At 46.6% G+C, this 16,288-nt stretch overlaps 1 protein-coding gene across 1 annotated transcript; it reads right to left on the bottom strand.

Annotated features, from left to right (window-relative positions):
- Positions 1–692: 692 nt before the first annotated feature.
- LOC128154233 (zinc finger CCCH domain-containing protein 11A-like) lies at positions 693–7,170 on the bottom strand. Its single transcript, XM_052814498.1, has 13 exons — positions 7,024–7,170; positions 6,710–6,829; positions 5,959–6,082; positions 5,292–5,510; positions 4,875–4,991; positions 4,266–4,346; positions 3,666–3,776; positions 3,034–3,096; positions 2,677–2,772; positions 2,408–2,466; positions 1,980–2,144; positions 1,513–1,580; positions 693–958 (listed from the first exon to the last, which is right to left on the bottom strand). Exons 1-13 carry the CDS (start codon positions 7,075–7,077, stop codon positions 694–696), a joined length of 1,542 nt encoding a protein of 513 aa, XP_052670458.1. The 5' UTR covers positions 7,078–7,170; the 3' UTR covers position 693.
- Positions 7,171–16,288: the final 9,118 nt, after the last annotated feature.

Genomic DNA, 16,288 nt, shown 5'->3' on the forward strand with positions numbered 1-16,288 from the left:
GACAGCGAAGGCTGACGACGGAGCAGGAGGAGGGAAGCAGCGAGGGGGAAGCCTTCCTCGCCGGGCTCTCGCGCGCTCTTCCTCTCTCCCGAAGTCTGCGCAGAAGTCTCAGCGGGAGAAAGTCCTGCAGCAGGATAAAGCGTCGGCAGCTTGGGGCTGGGTGACCCTTCTGGAGCCGGAACAGCAGTTTGCTCAGTTTTGGTTTCAGACCTTTCCTCTAGGAACTAAGACAGCACAGTGGATTATCAAAGCACACGAGCGTTTTCTCCCAGAGAGAAAGTATTGACAATCAACTCCGACAACCGATTTTTCCTCTGCCAGCAGCAAATGCCTGAGGGCCCCCGCAGCTTCACAAATCCTCGTAGGAAGAGAAGAGACTCAAGTTCTTCAAAAATTTAAGAAAATCATTCAAAAGGTAGCTGCTAGGGAAAACGATCCCTGGTGGCAGGGTACACAATAGACCCCAGTCTCAGCTGTCTTCTGCAGGGTCACAAATTCAGACCGCACCTCTGACCTGCAGGGAAGTTCAGGACAACTGAGTGCAGATACTGCCAATTTCTACCAGTTCACCTGTGCTTTAAGACTCATTGCAAAGCCTCAGCTCGAAAAAGAATCACCTCTGGGTATCCAACAAAATAATCAGTTGCAATTTATTTATTTCTTTCTTTATTTTCAGCCTTAAGACTATGCGGTTCAGATGTCCAGCATTTCAGCAAGTTCCATGAGGAGCTCATCCTCATCCTTCTCTGGGTCCGGGTCAATTATGTCTTCCAGTTTGCCTCCTGAGATTTCCCAAAGAAACTTCTCAAAGTCGTCTTCTACAGAGAAGGGGGCTTCCCAGGCCCCTGTGGAGCTCAGCTGCTGTGTCTTTACCGCTACTTGTGAGGAAGCTGAGGTCGAGCTTGTGACCTCTGACTGTGCCACAGAGTCTGCCTGGCTTCCAAGGTGCAGTTCAGGACTTGGAAGAACAAGAAAGAGAGCAAATCAGTGTATGACATTCCTTAAGCAGAGACATGTTTTCTGCAAACCAGCTCTTAAAACGGTAGTTAATCCCTCCTACACCTCAGCCTTACACAGGGATTGTTATTCAATTAACCTGGGGCTGCTTTTAGAGCCCAATGTATCAGCAGGTACATTTTGCAGTTTGGGGATTTATCCGCGAAGACACAGCATCTGGGGTCTGGCAAAGAAGGTTCCATTTTTGTAGCCAGAGGTACTTGGCCACCTTTACTAATTTGACTGCAAAATGTTACCAAGTCAACCTCTGCAGGCGTTCAGAAAACCCAAGAAGCCACTGAAAAGCTGTACCAACTTGCAGCATTTTCAGACAAGAATCTGAATAAGCAGTCCAGCCAGCTGCTAGAAGCTTATTCTTTCAGACAAATTTTTCCTCTGCTGGATTTTGGCATGAATTATCTCAAAACTCTAATGTTTCCACGTGTGAAAAAAACAAAACTCAGTTTCACGTGAAAGGCACACTGATCAAGAAAAAGAACAAGTTGTGGTTGTTACCTGGCTTGGGGTTTTTCTCTCCCACGTATGGAGAGGAGGCTGTCCTCTGGCAAAGCCGGAACAATGGCCTAGGAAGAAGCAAGATGGTTTTTATGATACACAGGTCAAAGACTGCTTTGCAGATTCTTCCTCCACTGCTTCTCCTCTGGCATTGCTGAGCCCTAACCAAAATACAGAACCAGGGCACACCTGAAGAAAAGTTAGTATTCCCTTAAAGTTTACTAACGACCTTGGGTCTTCCTAAAGAACACGGCATTAATGGACGTAGCAGAGTGTTATGTAAACACTGCCATTCACCTCGTAAAAAGCAGAAAGGTACTACAAGCGTCCTGTCGACCACTTCTGGATTTAAAAGGGAACAGAGAGCCGGAGAACATTTCAGTCTTCCACCTGTTCTCCAAGAGGAGCGTACAACTTGGGCATCAGTTTTACTAGGGACCCACTACTGCCTCAGTCGCTGTCCTTACCACAGCTGCTTTTTTAGCTGAAGGCTCCTTCCCGTCGCCACCAGTGGCACTCAATGGCTTCACAGCCGCCACGGCAGAGGGATGACTCTCGGCTGCCTTACGTTTCAGTGGCTGCTTTGTGGGGAAGGTGGCTTTCCCATCCAAAGGCTTCAGGCACACCTTCCGTTTGGCTAGAGGAAAAGGAAGAGAGAACTGATACCGTCTTGCTCTGCCTCGGGGAAAAAAAAAACAACAAACAAACAGGTTCTCTTAACAGTCCCACAATCCTTCTAGGTAAGTGTACTTAGCCAGCAGCTAAAGAGGACAGCTTCAGCACTCGAGCAAGAGGAATCAGGCAGGTGTTTTTAAATTAACTTTTAGGGCTGTATGAAAGCTCATGGAAAGGAAAAAGGTGAAGGCATACTTAATAGCCAGTTCTTATCTGTCTCTGTACTGGTCTGCTCAGAGGGCAGTCCTAGCCTCTCCTTCAGAGACCTGGGGACTTGAACTACAAGAGAGAACAGAAAAAGTTAGGCAGACTGCATAAATCTCCATTTGGTGTTCGCATTTCGAAATGAGACCCATCACTTCACTGGGATTCAGAGCTACCTCGAGCCCTCAACCAACACGCAAAAAGAACCGTTAGAAGAAAGGACAAACAGCAAACCTAAACAGAAAATCTGTGCATCAAACCCAGATGTCTGCTTAGTAGCCGTACCTCTCTTTGCTGCTTTGTCAGCACTATCCAGAACCTCTGTCTTCTTCCCCAGCCTGTCAGCAAGGTTGCGCTTTAGCGGAAGGACACTTTTACCAGCTTCAGAAAGAGAGAAAGCAAGCAATACTTTAAGAACGTTTCTCTGGAGGAGGATTTTAGAACAGTCAGCCACAAACTTCAATGCTTCCAGGGATCTTTGCTTATATTTGTCTTTCAGCTGCTAACCAAATTTGCCACTTCTGCCGTCAATACACATCTCTGCCAAAATGTATTTTCCTCCTGCACGCAGCAAAAATACCCTTAAATATAGTTCACGTTTAGATGAGGGCACCCGAACAACGGCTCACAAAAAGCTCTTACCTGTGGAGGCTTTCCGTTTTCCCATCCTCTCGCCAAGGTTCAGTTGAATCACAGGCTCCTCCCCTAAAACAAAGAATAATCTCTTCAGTGCACACAAACCAGTAGCCAGTAAAAGCATTGTCCTTCTAGCCCACATCCCAGCAAAAGACACTCTTCTGGTAGCCAAACCACAGAAACGAGTGACTACGAGTAGTAGTAGTGCCACACGTTTTTTGCCTTTCCAAGGAATTTGTGCAGATCTGAACACCACCACTTATACACAGACTCGTATCACGCTACTCTCCGCAAGTGCCACCGTCAGCCTCGTCAATGCTTCAGAAATTGGCTACTTGTATAATACCATCTTCTATAGGTCTTCCCTTTCATTACTCCCCGGGTTTTCCAGTTATCCCCTTATTTGCATACTGACACTTGTATTGACAAACCACTTCTGGATCTTTTATTGCAATACGACAAACTCAGCACCTACAAATGCCAAATATTTGCAATCAAACCAGGGCCTTTAAGCATAAAAGCAGGGTTTTAATTAGAAAAGGCAGCACCAGCAGGCTAACGTGTCTGAATTACCTTAATTATTACTTAACCTTTCGGTTGAGGAGCCATGAAATGGAAACAATAGCATTGGCTATTACCTTGCTTTGTAGACAGAGTCACAGTTCTCACTACCGTCCGTACAATTTCCTTTTCTGGCACAGGAACAGCCCGAGATTGGAGCGGAGGAACAGAAACTCCTGAAGGACCTTCTGATCAGAGCAAGCAAAACATAAGGATGTTTAGGGAAAAAAATAAAACCAACAAAAAACCAACCAACCAACCAAAACAGAAGAACTATCACAAAGACCAAAGACATTAGTTATCCATTACTGTCAAACACACAATGACCACTGCATGTAAATAAGAGAAATGAGCAATTTCCCTCTGATTTGCCCTTGGAATTCCAATCTAGAATATCAGCTGTTTGAGTTTAAGAAAACAGACTGCACGCCAAAGTAGCTCAAGGCCTGCAACTAAGCATGGAAGTCTGTCCCTCAAGCAGCTCTCAGCTGCATACACCTCCCAGTCTGAACCCAACAGCCCCCAAAAATTTCCTTTCTCGTGCCAAGAATTGTATTCACCAGTGCATAGCCAGCTATCCAGGTAGTATCAGAAGCTTAAAAACAAAAACAAAAAAACCAAAAGGATGAAGGTGAACAGAAGGCAGAAGGATAAGAAAGTAAGGGATATTAACTCACCACCTTGGTTTTTTGTTTTTTCCTTTAGTTTCTTCAATTTGATTTCTTTAACTGTTTTTATTCCAAAATTTAAATTGTCCTCTGAAAACAGAAAATCATTAATGAAGCTGAGGCCTAAAGGCACATGTTGAAGAGCACGCTTCCTCAAGCTTCTTACAGCTCAGAACCCTTCCAAAGTCTTCCAAATAAACCCTCTCAACACTCCCCACAAGTAAAAAAAGCCATAGAACGGATGGGCATTTTGGTAAGCAATTGGCACCCCTCCTCCCATCCTACAGAGTAAAACCTGCACTTTTAAGCGTTTTAATCCATCTACATGATATTAGATTCCTCCGTCATTAGACATGGCTTCCCACAGTGTTTGAAAGGACACACTTGCAGGCATTTAAACTCCACGCTGTGGCTCTATTTTGTTTTACAAAAGTCAACAAGGAGGAGTTGACCTGTCTGACCCAAGGGACATACGACATTATTAGACAGGAACGAGCCCATGGAAATAACTGACTCCATCCAGCTACCCTATGTTCTACCGTACTTTTAGAACATAGTGCTTTGGAGTTAATCGTCAAGTTCTCCTTCCAATCCATCCTACTACAGCTGCTAGAATACCTTGCTTTGTATTACCGCTGCATTTCCTAGTGGAAATTATCCGCGATCCACTAGGGGCTTCTGTTGCCGGTTGCTGGACAGCTGTTTTAGTTTCACCTCCTTCTTCAGAAAGCTGGTCTGAAAGTCCAAAATAAACCTATTCAGTTAGGGAGCAGGGATTATACAAGACGTTTCATGCTTATGTAGCTCGTACAATGACGTTTCAGTCCACGGTTCACATTCTGTTCGTATTCCTAACTACAAGCAACTGTTTGTAGGAGGGTTTTTTTTAAACAGCTATATTGACTTGACAAGCTCATATAAGCAAGAGCTATACCGGGGAAAAACTATTTAAGAGTCCAGACTCTCGTCCGTAGCTTTAAACGCTACACAGTTCAGGCATTCTGTCATTTATACATTCACCTCCAGTAGAAATGCCTTCAGGAAGTAAAAAGTACCCATCTTCATCATCATCTGCAGCATTGATTACAACTGGAGGATGCGTAGGACTTGGGACCTTTTCAGAGTTTTCCACTATCATCACCCCCCTCAGCTGCGGAGAGGGATTTGACTGGACAGAAAGTTTGTTTTGCTGCAGTGACGCCTGAGCCATTTTCACAGCATCTTCTGCAGACTCAGGGGGACTTGGAAGCGTAGCTAGAGGAAGACGAGGATCATCTCTCATTTGGCCATGTAAAACTTTCACCCCAACCTTGCACTCACTGTCTAGATAGGGTAGATAAGGTACATAACCCACCTGGCTACTGAATTCAGAGTTTCCTATTCCCCACCCCTACGAACACACCAGGAACAACCGCTTCCCTTCACACACTAATCTCGCCACCCGACCATCCAGAAAGGATTAAATGAGGGGAAAGCAACCTGAAGTGCAAAGATCACACAAAGCACAGAGAAGCTGAGCATGAAAGAAAAAATTACATACCAGAATTACAGTCCGTTTAGCTGAGAGCCTGCGACTGCACACTTCTCCCTACACTCATCAGTGAGCAGTTACCTGATGCCTTCTACGGCATTGTACCCACTCCTAAGTAATATTCAAAATTAATTCTTTAATGCTGAAAGAAAAAGGACCCAAGAAACTCACTTTTGCTTGGCGGGAAGAAGCGTCCGTCGACATAACGTCCTTTCGTGTGACGGAACGCACAGTTGGATTTTTGACAGCCAACTGCTTGATTCTCCCAGTGGCAAGGAATCTCACTGCGTTTTTTCTGAAGACAGAAAGAAATAAAAGCTCATGGTAACACTCGCCTGAGATTTGCTAAGAGACATAGTTACACGTCATGCCAGAGACAGGGCTATTGCAGTGCACTGCGGAAACATCATTCCAAAGGGCAGTTTATCACTGAAAGCATTTCAGGGCAGATCGACAAAGTTTGCGTAAGCTGTAACAACTACATATTATCTAGCTTTCCTGTCATTCCGTTGGAGAAGACGGGGGGCTCTCACACATCAGTTCAGGGTGGGTTAAACTAAGACAACGTGCAAAATACTGGGATTATTCAGAGGGAAAAAATGCCTTAAATTGCCTAGCTTGAATCTCTCTCAATTTACCTTTCAGAGCCTTATCTCCTTCCCATCTTCTCCCTCCCCACCCTGTGCTACCCCAAGACCTCAGAACAACGTCAGCACCTAATACAAAAATGTCTTGCTGAGATATACCTAAGAAATTGATTTTTCTTCTCCCAAATTCCTCCCACCCCCCTCCAAGTAACACAAACCAGTATCATTTTAAAGCAAGTAAAGCTATCACGTACAAGCACATTCAGTCTACCGACAGCAAGGAAAAATGCTTTCAGGGATTTCGTTTGAGAACACATCTTTAGGCAAACACTCACTTCGACTTCCATGTGTCTGAACCTGCAGCTAGTCCTGAAACAGCGACCCTCCCGCCACAGCCTGCACACTCTCTCATTGCCCAGAGCAGCCTCACAGTGGCGGAAGGAACAGCTGTCTCCCTGTAACCAAAAGGAAATCAACAAAAAGGAAATTAAAACAGTACAGCCTAAAAAATTATCCATGCTAGCAGAACTGGAAGCAGAATCTAACTGCTTATTCAGTTAACAGAAATCTGGATGTCCCCTCCCCCTCTGCCCCCTCCTCTCCTAAAAACTCAACAAGAAACCCCAAAGCAAAAGAAGCCCAAACATACCTTGTTACAGGTGGAATAGAAATAGAAGTAGCAGTCGTCTCCTTGCTTAGACATAATCGACACAGTCTGAGAACGAGCTCAGGTCCTAAGGGTTCGCTCTCAACAGGGACTTCCTCCAGTCCTGGCAAGAGCTGGCTTCGCTCTTTCTTGGACTGAAAGTCAATGCTTGATCAGTCAAATCTTCTTTTTCAAAGTAACCCTAAAGAAAGGTATCAGTAGGTGAAAAAAAAGAAACAGTCCTACTCCCTGGCCTAACCTTCCAGCTTGCTGACCTGCCTTTATCCTGTACCAAAGACCAAGAAGGGAACAAAACTTTGTTTTGCACCCCAACAAACGCACGAGGGGAGTATTATTGCACCTACCTGTGGGTACTTGTGGGTTATAAAGCACAAAGTATTCCACTTGGGCAGTCTCTCTTGCTGCTCTACTTTGTGCCTTTAATCGCTTACAAAAGTATTAAAGATGCTTAACGCCCCCCCTGTTTATTACGACAGTCAGATCACAAGGAAGGCAGAGCACCAGGAACTACGTGTTCTCATCCCCCCTGTCAATCTGTCAGCCTTACCCCAGCTGCAAACAGCTGCTGATGATTTACCTGCTTGTTACCGCACTCCACTAGGCTGACAGCGCCCTAGGTGTCACAAGTTACATAGACAATGCTGCGTTATGATGCGTATGCAAACCACCCATCGGGTCGTCTGAAGCACAGAACAAGCTCTTGCTAACACATCTCATCTCTGGATGAGAATCTGAAGCCAAGTTGTCCAAAGCTGAAGCAGAAGAGTCAGAATTTCCACTCTTTACATTTGTTTTAGTCAACTCTACCTGTTAAATACTGTCTGAACATACATACACATACCTGTTTATACACACACCAAGAGCGAGTGACGATAAAGTCAACAAGAGTGATAGTAAAGATTAGAATGTGGGGCTATTTGCCACAGCAGACTGCATAAAAAGTCTCTCATTTTGAGGGAACCCGTAAAAACAAAAGATCTACAGAACGGTTTGATGAATATGCCTTCAAGGCTGATGCTTTAGAACACGAGTGATTTTAGGGCCAGCACACAAACAGGCATGCCTATGTACACGCGTACAGTATAAACGTATCTATACACACGAGCGTGCACAGCATATGTTGTATGATATCCCTATCGAGAGCAACTCTTAGCCCTAATCAGACACGCAGAGTTGCAATCAATTAACAGCAGGAAGACAGCAGATCGAGGATACAGCAAGCTTTGAGAGGCAGGGAAATGCTTCCTTTGCAAGTGGCGTGGCTGCACGGTACCAAGAATTTGGAATTACTTTGATTTTAGGAAAGAATTTGTTTTCTTTTTACATCAGAGCCAATGCTACAAGTTTGCCATCGTACGCTGTTCTCTAATCCATATATCCATCATCACGCATTGCAGCAAGATCACGGAAGGTTTGAAAAGATGGCTTAGGTCCAATTTGACAGCTGATGATTTTTTGGTGCCTCCAGAGCTGAAACTGATCTTCTTTAGCCACAAGCAGGTTTTTTGGATGCAAAGTCAGATACTTTGATTCTTACTGTTCTGAAGATACTAAATGCCACAAAACCTGCAGCCACACCAGATAAAGCTCAAATTCAAGCGGTTCTGACGCCTTCCATTCAGATGCTGCGCATTTCTGTGCAAGTATTTCTGACGCTTTTGGACAAAACGGCATGAAATAGTTCTTACAGCTTAATAACAAAAGGTTGGAACCTTCTACTCACACAAACACTAGCGGATTTTCCAGGATTTTCTTTTTTCCAGCAGGGAATTTTCCCAAATCTGAAATAAAGAGAGGACAAGTTGGGTTCTCATGTTAGTTTCTGGGTTTTGACTGCTTGGCAAAGGGAGTTGTTATGGGTTTGTGTGGCGGGGTTTTGGTAGCAGCGCAGGGGCTGCAGGGGTGGCTCCTGTGAGAAGCTGCTCGAAGCTCCCTCAGCTCGGAGTCGGACCCGCCTCTGGCCCAGGCCGACGCAATCAGCGACAGTGGTAGCGCCTCTGGGATAAACTATTTCAGAAGGGGAACCTGCAGCGAGCAGGGGGATTAGGAATGTGAGAGGAACAGCTCTGCAGACACCGGGGTCGGGGGGCAGGAGGGGCACCTGAGGAGGTTGATGCCCCTGCAGCCCCTGGAGGCGAACGGTGGAGCAGAGGCCCCCCAAGATGGCCGTGGCTCCATGGGAAAGCCCGCGCTGGAGCAGCGTGTGGCTGAAGACCGGCCCGCGGAAAGGACCCACGCCAGGGAAGTTCGGGAAGAACTGAAGCCCGCGGAAAGGACCCACGCCAGGGAAGTTCGGGAAGAACTGAAGCCCGCGGAAAGGACCCACGCCAGGGAAGTTTGTGAGGAACTGCAGCCCGCGGCAAGGACGAGACCTTCCTGAAGGACAGTCTCCTGTGGGAGGGACCTCGCGGTGGAGCAGGGGACGAGCGCGGAGTCCTCCTCCCCCTGAGGAGGAAGGAGCGGCAGAGACAACCTGTGAGGAACCGACCCCAGCCCCCATTCCCCGCCGCCGGGGGAGCAGGGAGAGAAACCCGGGAGTGGAGTTGAGGCGGGAAGGAGGGAGGGGTGGGGGGCAGGTGTTTGCAGGTTTGGTTTGACTTCCTAATATCCTTGGCTTCTTTGGATTTGTAGTAAACTACATTGATTTTGTTTCTTCCCCAAGCTGAGCCTGTCTTTTGCCCGTGACCATAAGGGGTGAGTGATCTCTCCCAGTCCTTACCTCGACCCACGAGCCTGCCTTATGTTTTCTGCTCATCCCACCGTGGCCCGGGGCGGCAGGGGGAGAGGAGAGTGAGCAAGCGGCTGCGTGGTGCTTTGTTACCGGCTGGGCTTAAACCACAACAGGAGTAAGACCAGTTGTTAAGTGCAAGGTTTTCTTCCCTTCTTCAGTATTGATGGGACTATTCACTTTTGACCCTTAGCACCTTCAAAAACAGGCTCTTGTGTCATACAGATTCCTACGCATCTCCTGCTAGAAATTACTGGCGCTCCTTCAGGTAGAAGTCTGACAAGAAACATTCTTCCAAATGTGTTGCTGATGCCATTGATAATTAAATTAAATTTCAAGCACGATTTCTGCAGTTTGCACAAGCCAACGCTTAAATGGGTGGCAATTAAGGGACACTGCTTTGCCCAGCAGAGGCATTCCAATACAAATCAGGAGGAATTCACGGTCTAGAAGGCGCCATTTCTTTTCCCTAGGAAGTGAGAGACACCTGTATAGTGCAACTTTACTACATTCACCACCATGGGGGGAACAAGAGAAATCCCCTCAGACCTAGCTCTTTTCAGTGCCCAAGCAGCTCAGCATTTTGCGTGTTGCCTTCCATATTCCTGAGCAGGAGTTCGACTGGACCCCTCCAGCCACCCGGGCTGCAGAAAACGTGCAGCGCAGTCCATCCGTTGTTCCCCACATTTGAAAGACAAAGACTCGCCTCAGGCAGAGGCAGATTCTTTCTCCTTCACGTTCAACAAAACCACCAGCTCAGGAAACAGCAGGAACCGAGACCTAGCCAGTATCTGCTCACTGTACTCCAAACTCAACACTCTTCACACCTTTTGTGCTTTAAAGCCTTGCTACGGGGAAGGCTCACGCAGCCAGGATTCAGGCATCGCTCGGGTTACACAGACACACTGACATACCCAGCTCTTTCCTTGGTTTTGCTTTGGAGTGAATTTCCTCTGCGTCGTCCGGCACCAAGTTCATATATTCATCAAAGCCCTAAAAATCAGCAACAAAAGCCGTCGGTGAGCTACGTCCCCTGCTCTAAACTTCAGCAACAACGACACAAACTATCGTGAGCTGTGCTGACGTGGGCTGGACAATTAAGACTATTAATTGGAGAGGCACGAGGTCTTGCCACCCCCCATGCTAGTTTTTCCTGACAGGAAGAAACAGTTTTATCAATTTGAAGAACAACCAACAAAAACCCCAAGCCAAAGACATCCTGATACTCACAATGATGCAGCCTTCTAGCCCCATGTTCACTTGCTCAGAAAGCCACACCTGGATCCTGGACCTCTGCAAAATGATGGAGGGGGAGAGCACAACAGGAACATAAACACTCCACACAATTTTGTTCTCTCCTGTGCATTAACAACTCCTTGCTGCCGATAGCTTCGTAACACTCGAGGCAGTAACTCTCACGCGTGGTTTCGGTTACATCCTCGGTCATTTTTAAGGTGGTAGACTATTTTGGAAATACTCTCTGCCTTCACTGGCGGACACGCAACAGCACAGGCTTTAAAGACTGTCACGGAAAACATCCCTGCACACCCAACTGCAAGAGCAAACGCCTCTTACAAAGGTAACCCCTTAAGGTGAGAAGGAAAAACGCCCAAATCGGAACTAGTTGGTCTTCTCACGGATCGCAACGACAGCAAGTTCTTCAGTTCAACAGGAACCGGCTCCAAAAACCCCATCCTGAACTCGGAAAGACCCCTCCGGCGTGCCGCCCCGCTCCCCACACGGCTCTAAGGGCCCTGCGCAAGAAGCACCGGGACGTTCCTCTCACACGGGGCCGAAGCCGCGGCAGCCCGGCGGTACTCACGTTCTGCAGGTAGCGGAAGATGAGGATCTGGAGCGGAGCGTTAAGGACGCCCCACAGACAGACCACGCACCCACACCCTTCCTGCGCCAGGGTTCGTTAAAAACCCTGTTAAGTGCTGTCATGGGGAACAGCTCAACTACTGGCGAAGGCGGAGGAGCCCAGGCTACGTTTAATACAGGACCTTCAGGAGAATACGAATATAAGAGGGAAGAATAAAATATTTACAGAAACCATGGCGTACACCAAACCCCGTCTCCACGGGCAGAGCCTAGGCCGGGGACAGCGAAGGCTGACGACGGAGCAGGAGGAGGGAAGCAGCGAGGGGGAAGCCTTCCTCGCCGGGCTCTCGCGCGCTCTTCCTCTCTCCCGAAGTCTGCGCAGAAGTCTCAGCGGGAGAAAGTCCTGCAGCAGGATAAAGCGTCGGCAGCTTGGGGCTGGGTGACCCTTCTGGAGCCGGAACAGCAGTTTGCTCAGTTTTGGTTTCAGACCTTTCCTCTAGGAACTAAGACAGCACAGTGGATTATCAAAGCACGCAAGTGTTTTCTCCCAGAGAGAAAGCATTGACAATCAACTCTGACAACTGATTTTTCCTCTGCCAGCAGCAAATGCCTGAGGGCCCCCGCAGCTTCACAAATCCTCGTAGGAAGAGAAGAGACTCAAGTTCTTCAAAAATTTAAGAAAATCATTCAAAAGGTAGCTGCTAGGGAAAATGATCCCTAGTGGCAGGGTACACAATAGACCCCAGTCTCAGCTGTCTTCTGCAGGGTCACAAATTCAGACCGCACCTCTGACCTGCAGGGAAGTTCAGGACAACTGAGTGCAGATACTGCCAATTTCTACCAGTTCACCTGTGCTTTAAGACTCATTGCAAAGCCTCAGCTCGAAAAAGAATCACCTCTGGGTATCCAACAAAATAATCAGTTGCAATTTATTTATTTATTTCTTTATTTTCAGCCTTAAGACTATGCGGTTCAGATGTCCAGCATTTCAGCAAGTTCCATGAGGAGCTCATCCTCATCCTTCTCTGGGTCTGGGTCAATTATGTCTTCCAGTTTGCCTCCTGAGATTTCCCAAAGAAACTTCTCAAAGTCGTCTTCTACAGAGAAGGGGGCTTCCCAGGCCCCTGTGGAGCTCAGCTGGTGTGTCTTTACCGCTACTTGTGTGGAAGCTGAGGTCGAGCTTGTGACCTCTGACTGTGCCACAGAGTCTGCCTGGCTTCCAAGGTGCAGTTCAGGACTTGGAAGAACAAGAAAGAGAGCAAATCAGTGTATGACATTCCTTAAGCAGAGACATGTTTTCTGCAAACCAGCTCTTAAAACGGTAGTTAATCCCTCCTACACCTCAGCCTTACACAGGGATTGTTATTCAATTAACCTGGGGCTACTTTTAGAGCCCAATGTATCAGCAGGTACATTTTGCAGTTTGGGGATTTATCCGCGAAGACACAGCATCTGGGGTCTGGCAAAGAAGGTTCCATTTTTGTAGCCAGAGGTACTTGGCCACCTTTACTAATTTGACTGCAAAAAGGTTACCAAGTCAACCTCTGCAGGCGTTCAGAAAACCCAAGAAGCCACTGAAAAGCTGTACCAACTTGCAGCATTTTCAGACAAGAATCTGAATAAGCAGTCCAGCCAGCTGCTAGAAGCTTATTCTTTCAGACAAATTTTTCCTCTGCTGGATTTTGGCATGAATTATCTCAAAACTCTAATTTTTCCACGTGTGAAAAAAACCACAACTCAGTTTCACGTGAAAGGCACACTGATCAAGAAAAAGAACAAGTTGTGGTTGTTACCTGGCTTGGGGTTTTTCTCTCCCACGTACGGAGAGGAGGCTGTCCTCTGGCAAAGCCGGAACAATGGCCTAGGAAGAAGCAAGGTGGTTTTTATGATACACAGGTCAAAGACTGCTTTGCAGATTCTTCCTCCACTGCTTCTCCTCTGGCATTGCTGAGCCCTAACCAAAATACAGAACCAGGGCACACCTGAAGAAAAGTTAGTATTCCCTTAAAGTTTACTAACGACCTTGGGTCTTCCTAAAGAACACGGCATTAATGGACGTAGCAGAGCGTTATGTAAACACTGCCATTCACCTCGTAAAAAGCAGAAAGGTACTACAAGCGTCCTGTCGACCACTTCTGGATTTAAAAGGGAACAGAGACCCGGAGAACATTTCAGTCTTCCACCTGTTCTCCAAGAGGAGCGTACAACTTGGGCATCAATTTTACTAGGGACCCACTACTGCCTCAGTCGCTGTCCTTACCACAGCTGCTTTTTTAGCTGAAGGCTCCTTCCCGTCGCCACCAGTGGCACTCAATGGCTTCACAGCCGCCACGGCAGAGGGATGACTCTCGGCTGCCTTACGTTTCAGTGGCTGCTTTGTGGGGAAGGTGGCTTTCCCATCCAAAGGCTTCAGGCACACCTTCCGTTTGGCTAGAGGAAAAGGAAGAGAGAACTGATACCGTCTTGCTCTGCCTCAGGGGAAAAAAAAAACCAAACAACAAACAGGTTCTCTTAACAGTCCCACAATCCTTCTAGGTAAGTGCATTTAGCCAGCAGCTAAAGAGGACAGCTTCAGCACTCGAGCAAGAGGAATCAGGCAGGTGTTTTTAAATTAACTTTTAGGGCTGTATGAAAGCTCATGGAAAGGAAAAAGGTGAAGGCATACTTAATAGCCAGTTCTTATCTGTCTCTGTACTGGTCTGCTCAGAGGACAGTCCTAGCCTCTCCTTCAGAGACCTGGGGACTTGAACTACAAGAGAGAACAGGAAAAGTTAGGCAGACTGCATAAATCTCCATTTGGTGTTCGCATTTCGAAATGAGACCCATCACTTCACTGGGATTCAGAGCTACCTCGAGCCCTCAACCAACACGCAAAAAGAACCGTTAGAAGAAAGGACAAACAGCAAACCTAAACAGAAAATCTGTGCATCAAACCCAGATGTCTGCTCAGTAGCCGTACCTCTCTTTGCTGCTTTGTCAGCACTATCCAGAACCTCTGTCTTCTTCCCCAGCCTGTCAGCAAGGTTGCGCTTTAGCGGAAGGACACTTTTACCAGCTTCAGAAAGAGAGAAAACAAGCAATACTTTAAGAACGTTTCTCTGGAGGAGGATTTTAGAACAGTCAGCCACAAACTTCAATGCTTCCAGGGATCTTTGCTTATATTTGTCTTTCAGCTGCTAACCAAATTTGCCACTTCTGCCGTCAACATACATCTCTACCAAAATGTATTTTCCTCCTGCACGCAGCAAAAATACCCTTAAATATAGTTCACGTTTAGATGAGGGCACCCGAACAACGGCTCACAAAAAGCTCTTACCTGTGGAGGCTTTCCGTTTTCCCATCCTCTCGCCAAGGTTCAGTTGAATCACAGGCTCCTCCCCTAAAACAAAGAATAATCTCTTCAGTGCACACAAACCAGTAGCCAGTAAAAGCATTGTCCTTCTAGCCCACGTCCCAGCAAAAGACACTCTTCTGGTAGCCAAACAGAAACGAGTGACTACGAGTAGTAGTAGTGCCACACGTTTTTTGCCTTTCCAAGGAATTTGTGCAGATCTGAACACCACCACTTATACACAGACTCGTATCACGCTACTCTCCGCAAGTGCCACCGTCAGCCTCGTCAATGCTTCAGAAATTGGCTACTTGTATAATACCATCTTCTATAGGTCTTCCCTTTCATTACTCCCCGGGTTTTCTGGTTATCCCCTTATTTGCATACCGACACTTGTATTGACAAGTAGCCTCTCTCTCTGCTGCTGCTGCACTTAACCCAACCACTACTTCTGCCACATGCTGTCCACACATTAGCTCATTCACAAATCTCACTCAACTTCAGGAACATGAAAGTCCAATTAAGCACATTGGAGAGTCTGTAAGATGCTGTAATACGTGAAGAGCTACGGCTTCATGTCAGGCTGATAAAAAACACTTCTGGATCTTTTATTGCAATACAACAAACTCAGCACCTACAAATGCCAAATATTTGCAATCAAACCAGGGCCTTTAAGCATAAAAGCAGGGTTTTAATTAGAAAAGGCAGCACCAGCAGGCTAACGTGTCTGAATTATCTTAATTATTACTTAACCTTGTGGTTGAGGAGCCATGAAATGGAAACAATAGTATTCACTATAAGTAGGGGATATTAACTCACCACCTTGCTTTTTTGTTTTTTCCTTTAGTTTCTCCAATTTGATTTCTTCAAGTGTTTTTATTCCAAAATTTAAATTGTCCTCTGAAAACAGAAAATCATTAATGAAGCTGAGGCCTAAAGGCACATGTTGAAGAGCACACATCCTCAAGCTTCTTACAGCTCAGAACCCTTCCAAAGTCTTCCAAATAAACCCTCTCAACACTCCCCACAAGTAAAAAAAGCCATAGAACGGATGGGCATTTTGGTAAGCAATTGGCACCCCTCCTCCCATCCTACAGAGTAAAACCTGCACTTTTAAGCGTTTTAATCCATCTACATGATATTCGATTCCTCTGTCATTAGACATGGCTTCCCACAGTGTTTGAAAGGACGCATTTGCAGGCATTTAAGCTCCACGCTGTGGCTCTATTTTGTTTTACAAAAGTCAACAAGGAGGAGTTGACCTGTCTGACCCAAGGGACATACGACATTATTAGACAGGAACGAGCTCATGGAAATAACTGACTCCATCCAGCTACCCTATGTTCTACCGTACTTTTAGAACATAG

This window comes from Harpia harpyja, chromosome 19 (assembly GCF_026419915.1).
Source record: "Harpia harpyja isolate bHarHar1 chromosome 19, bHarHar1 primary haplotype, whole genome shotgun sequence".
Classification (NCBI taxonomy): Eukaryota; Metazoa; Chordata; class Aves; order Accipitriformes; family Accipitridae; genus Harpia; species Harpia harpyja.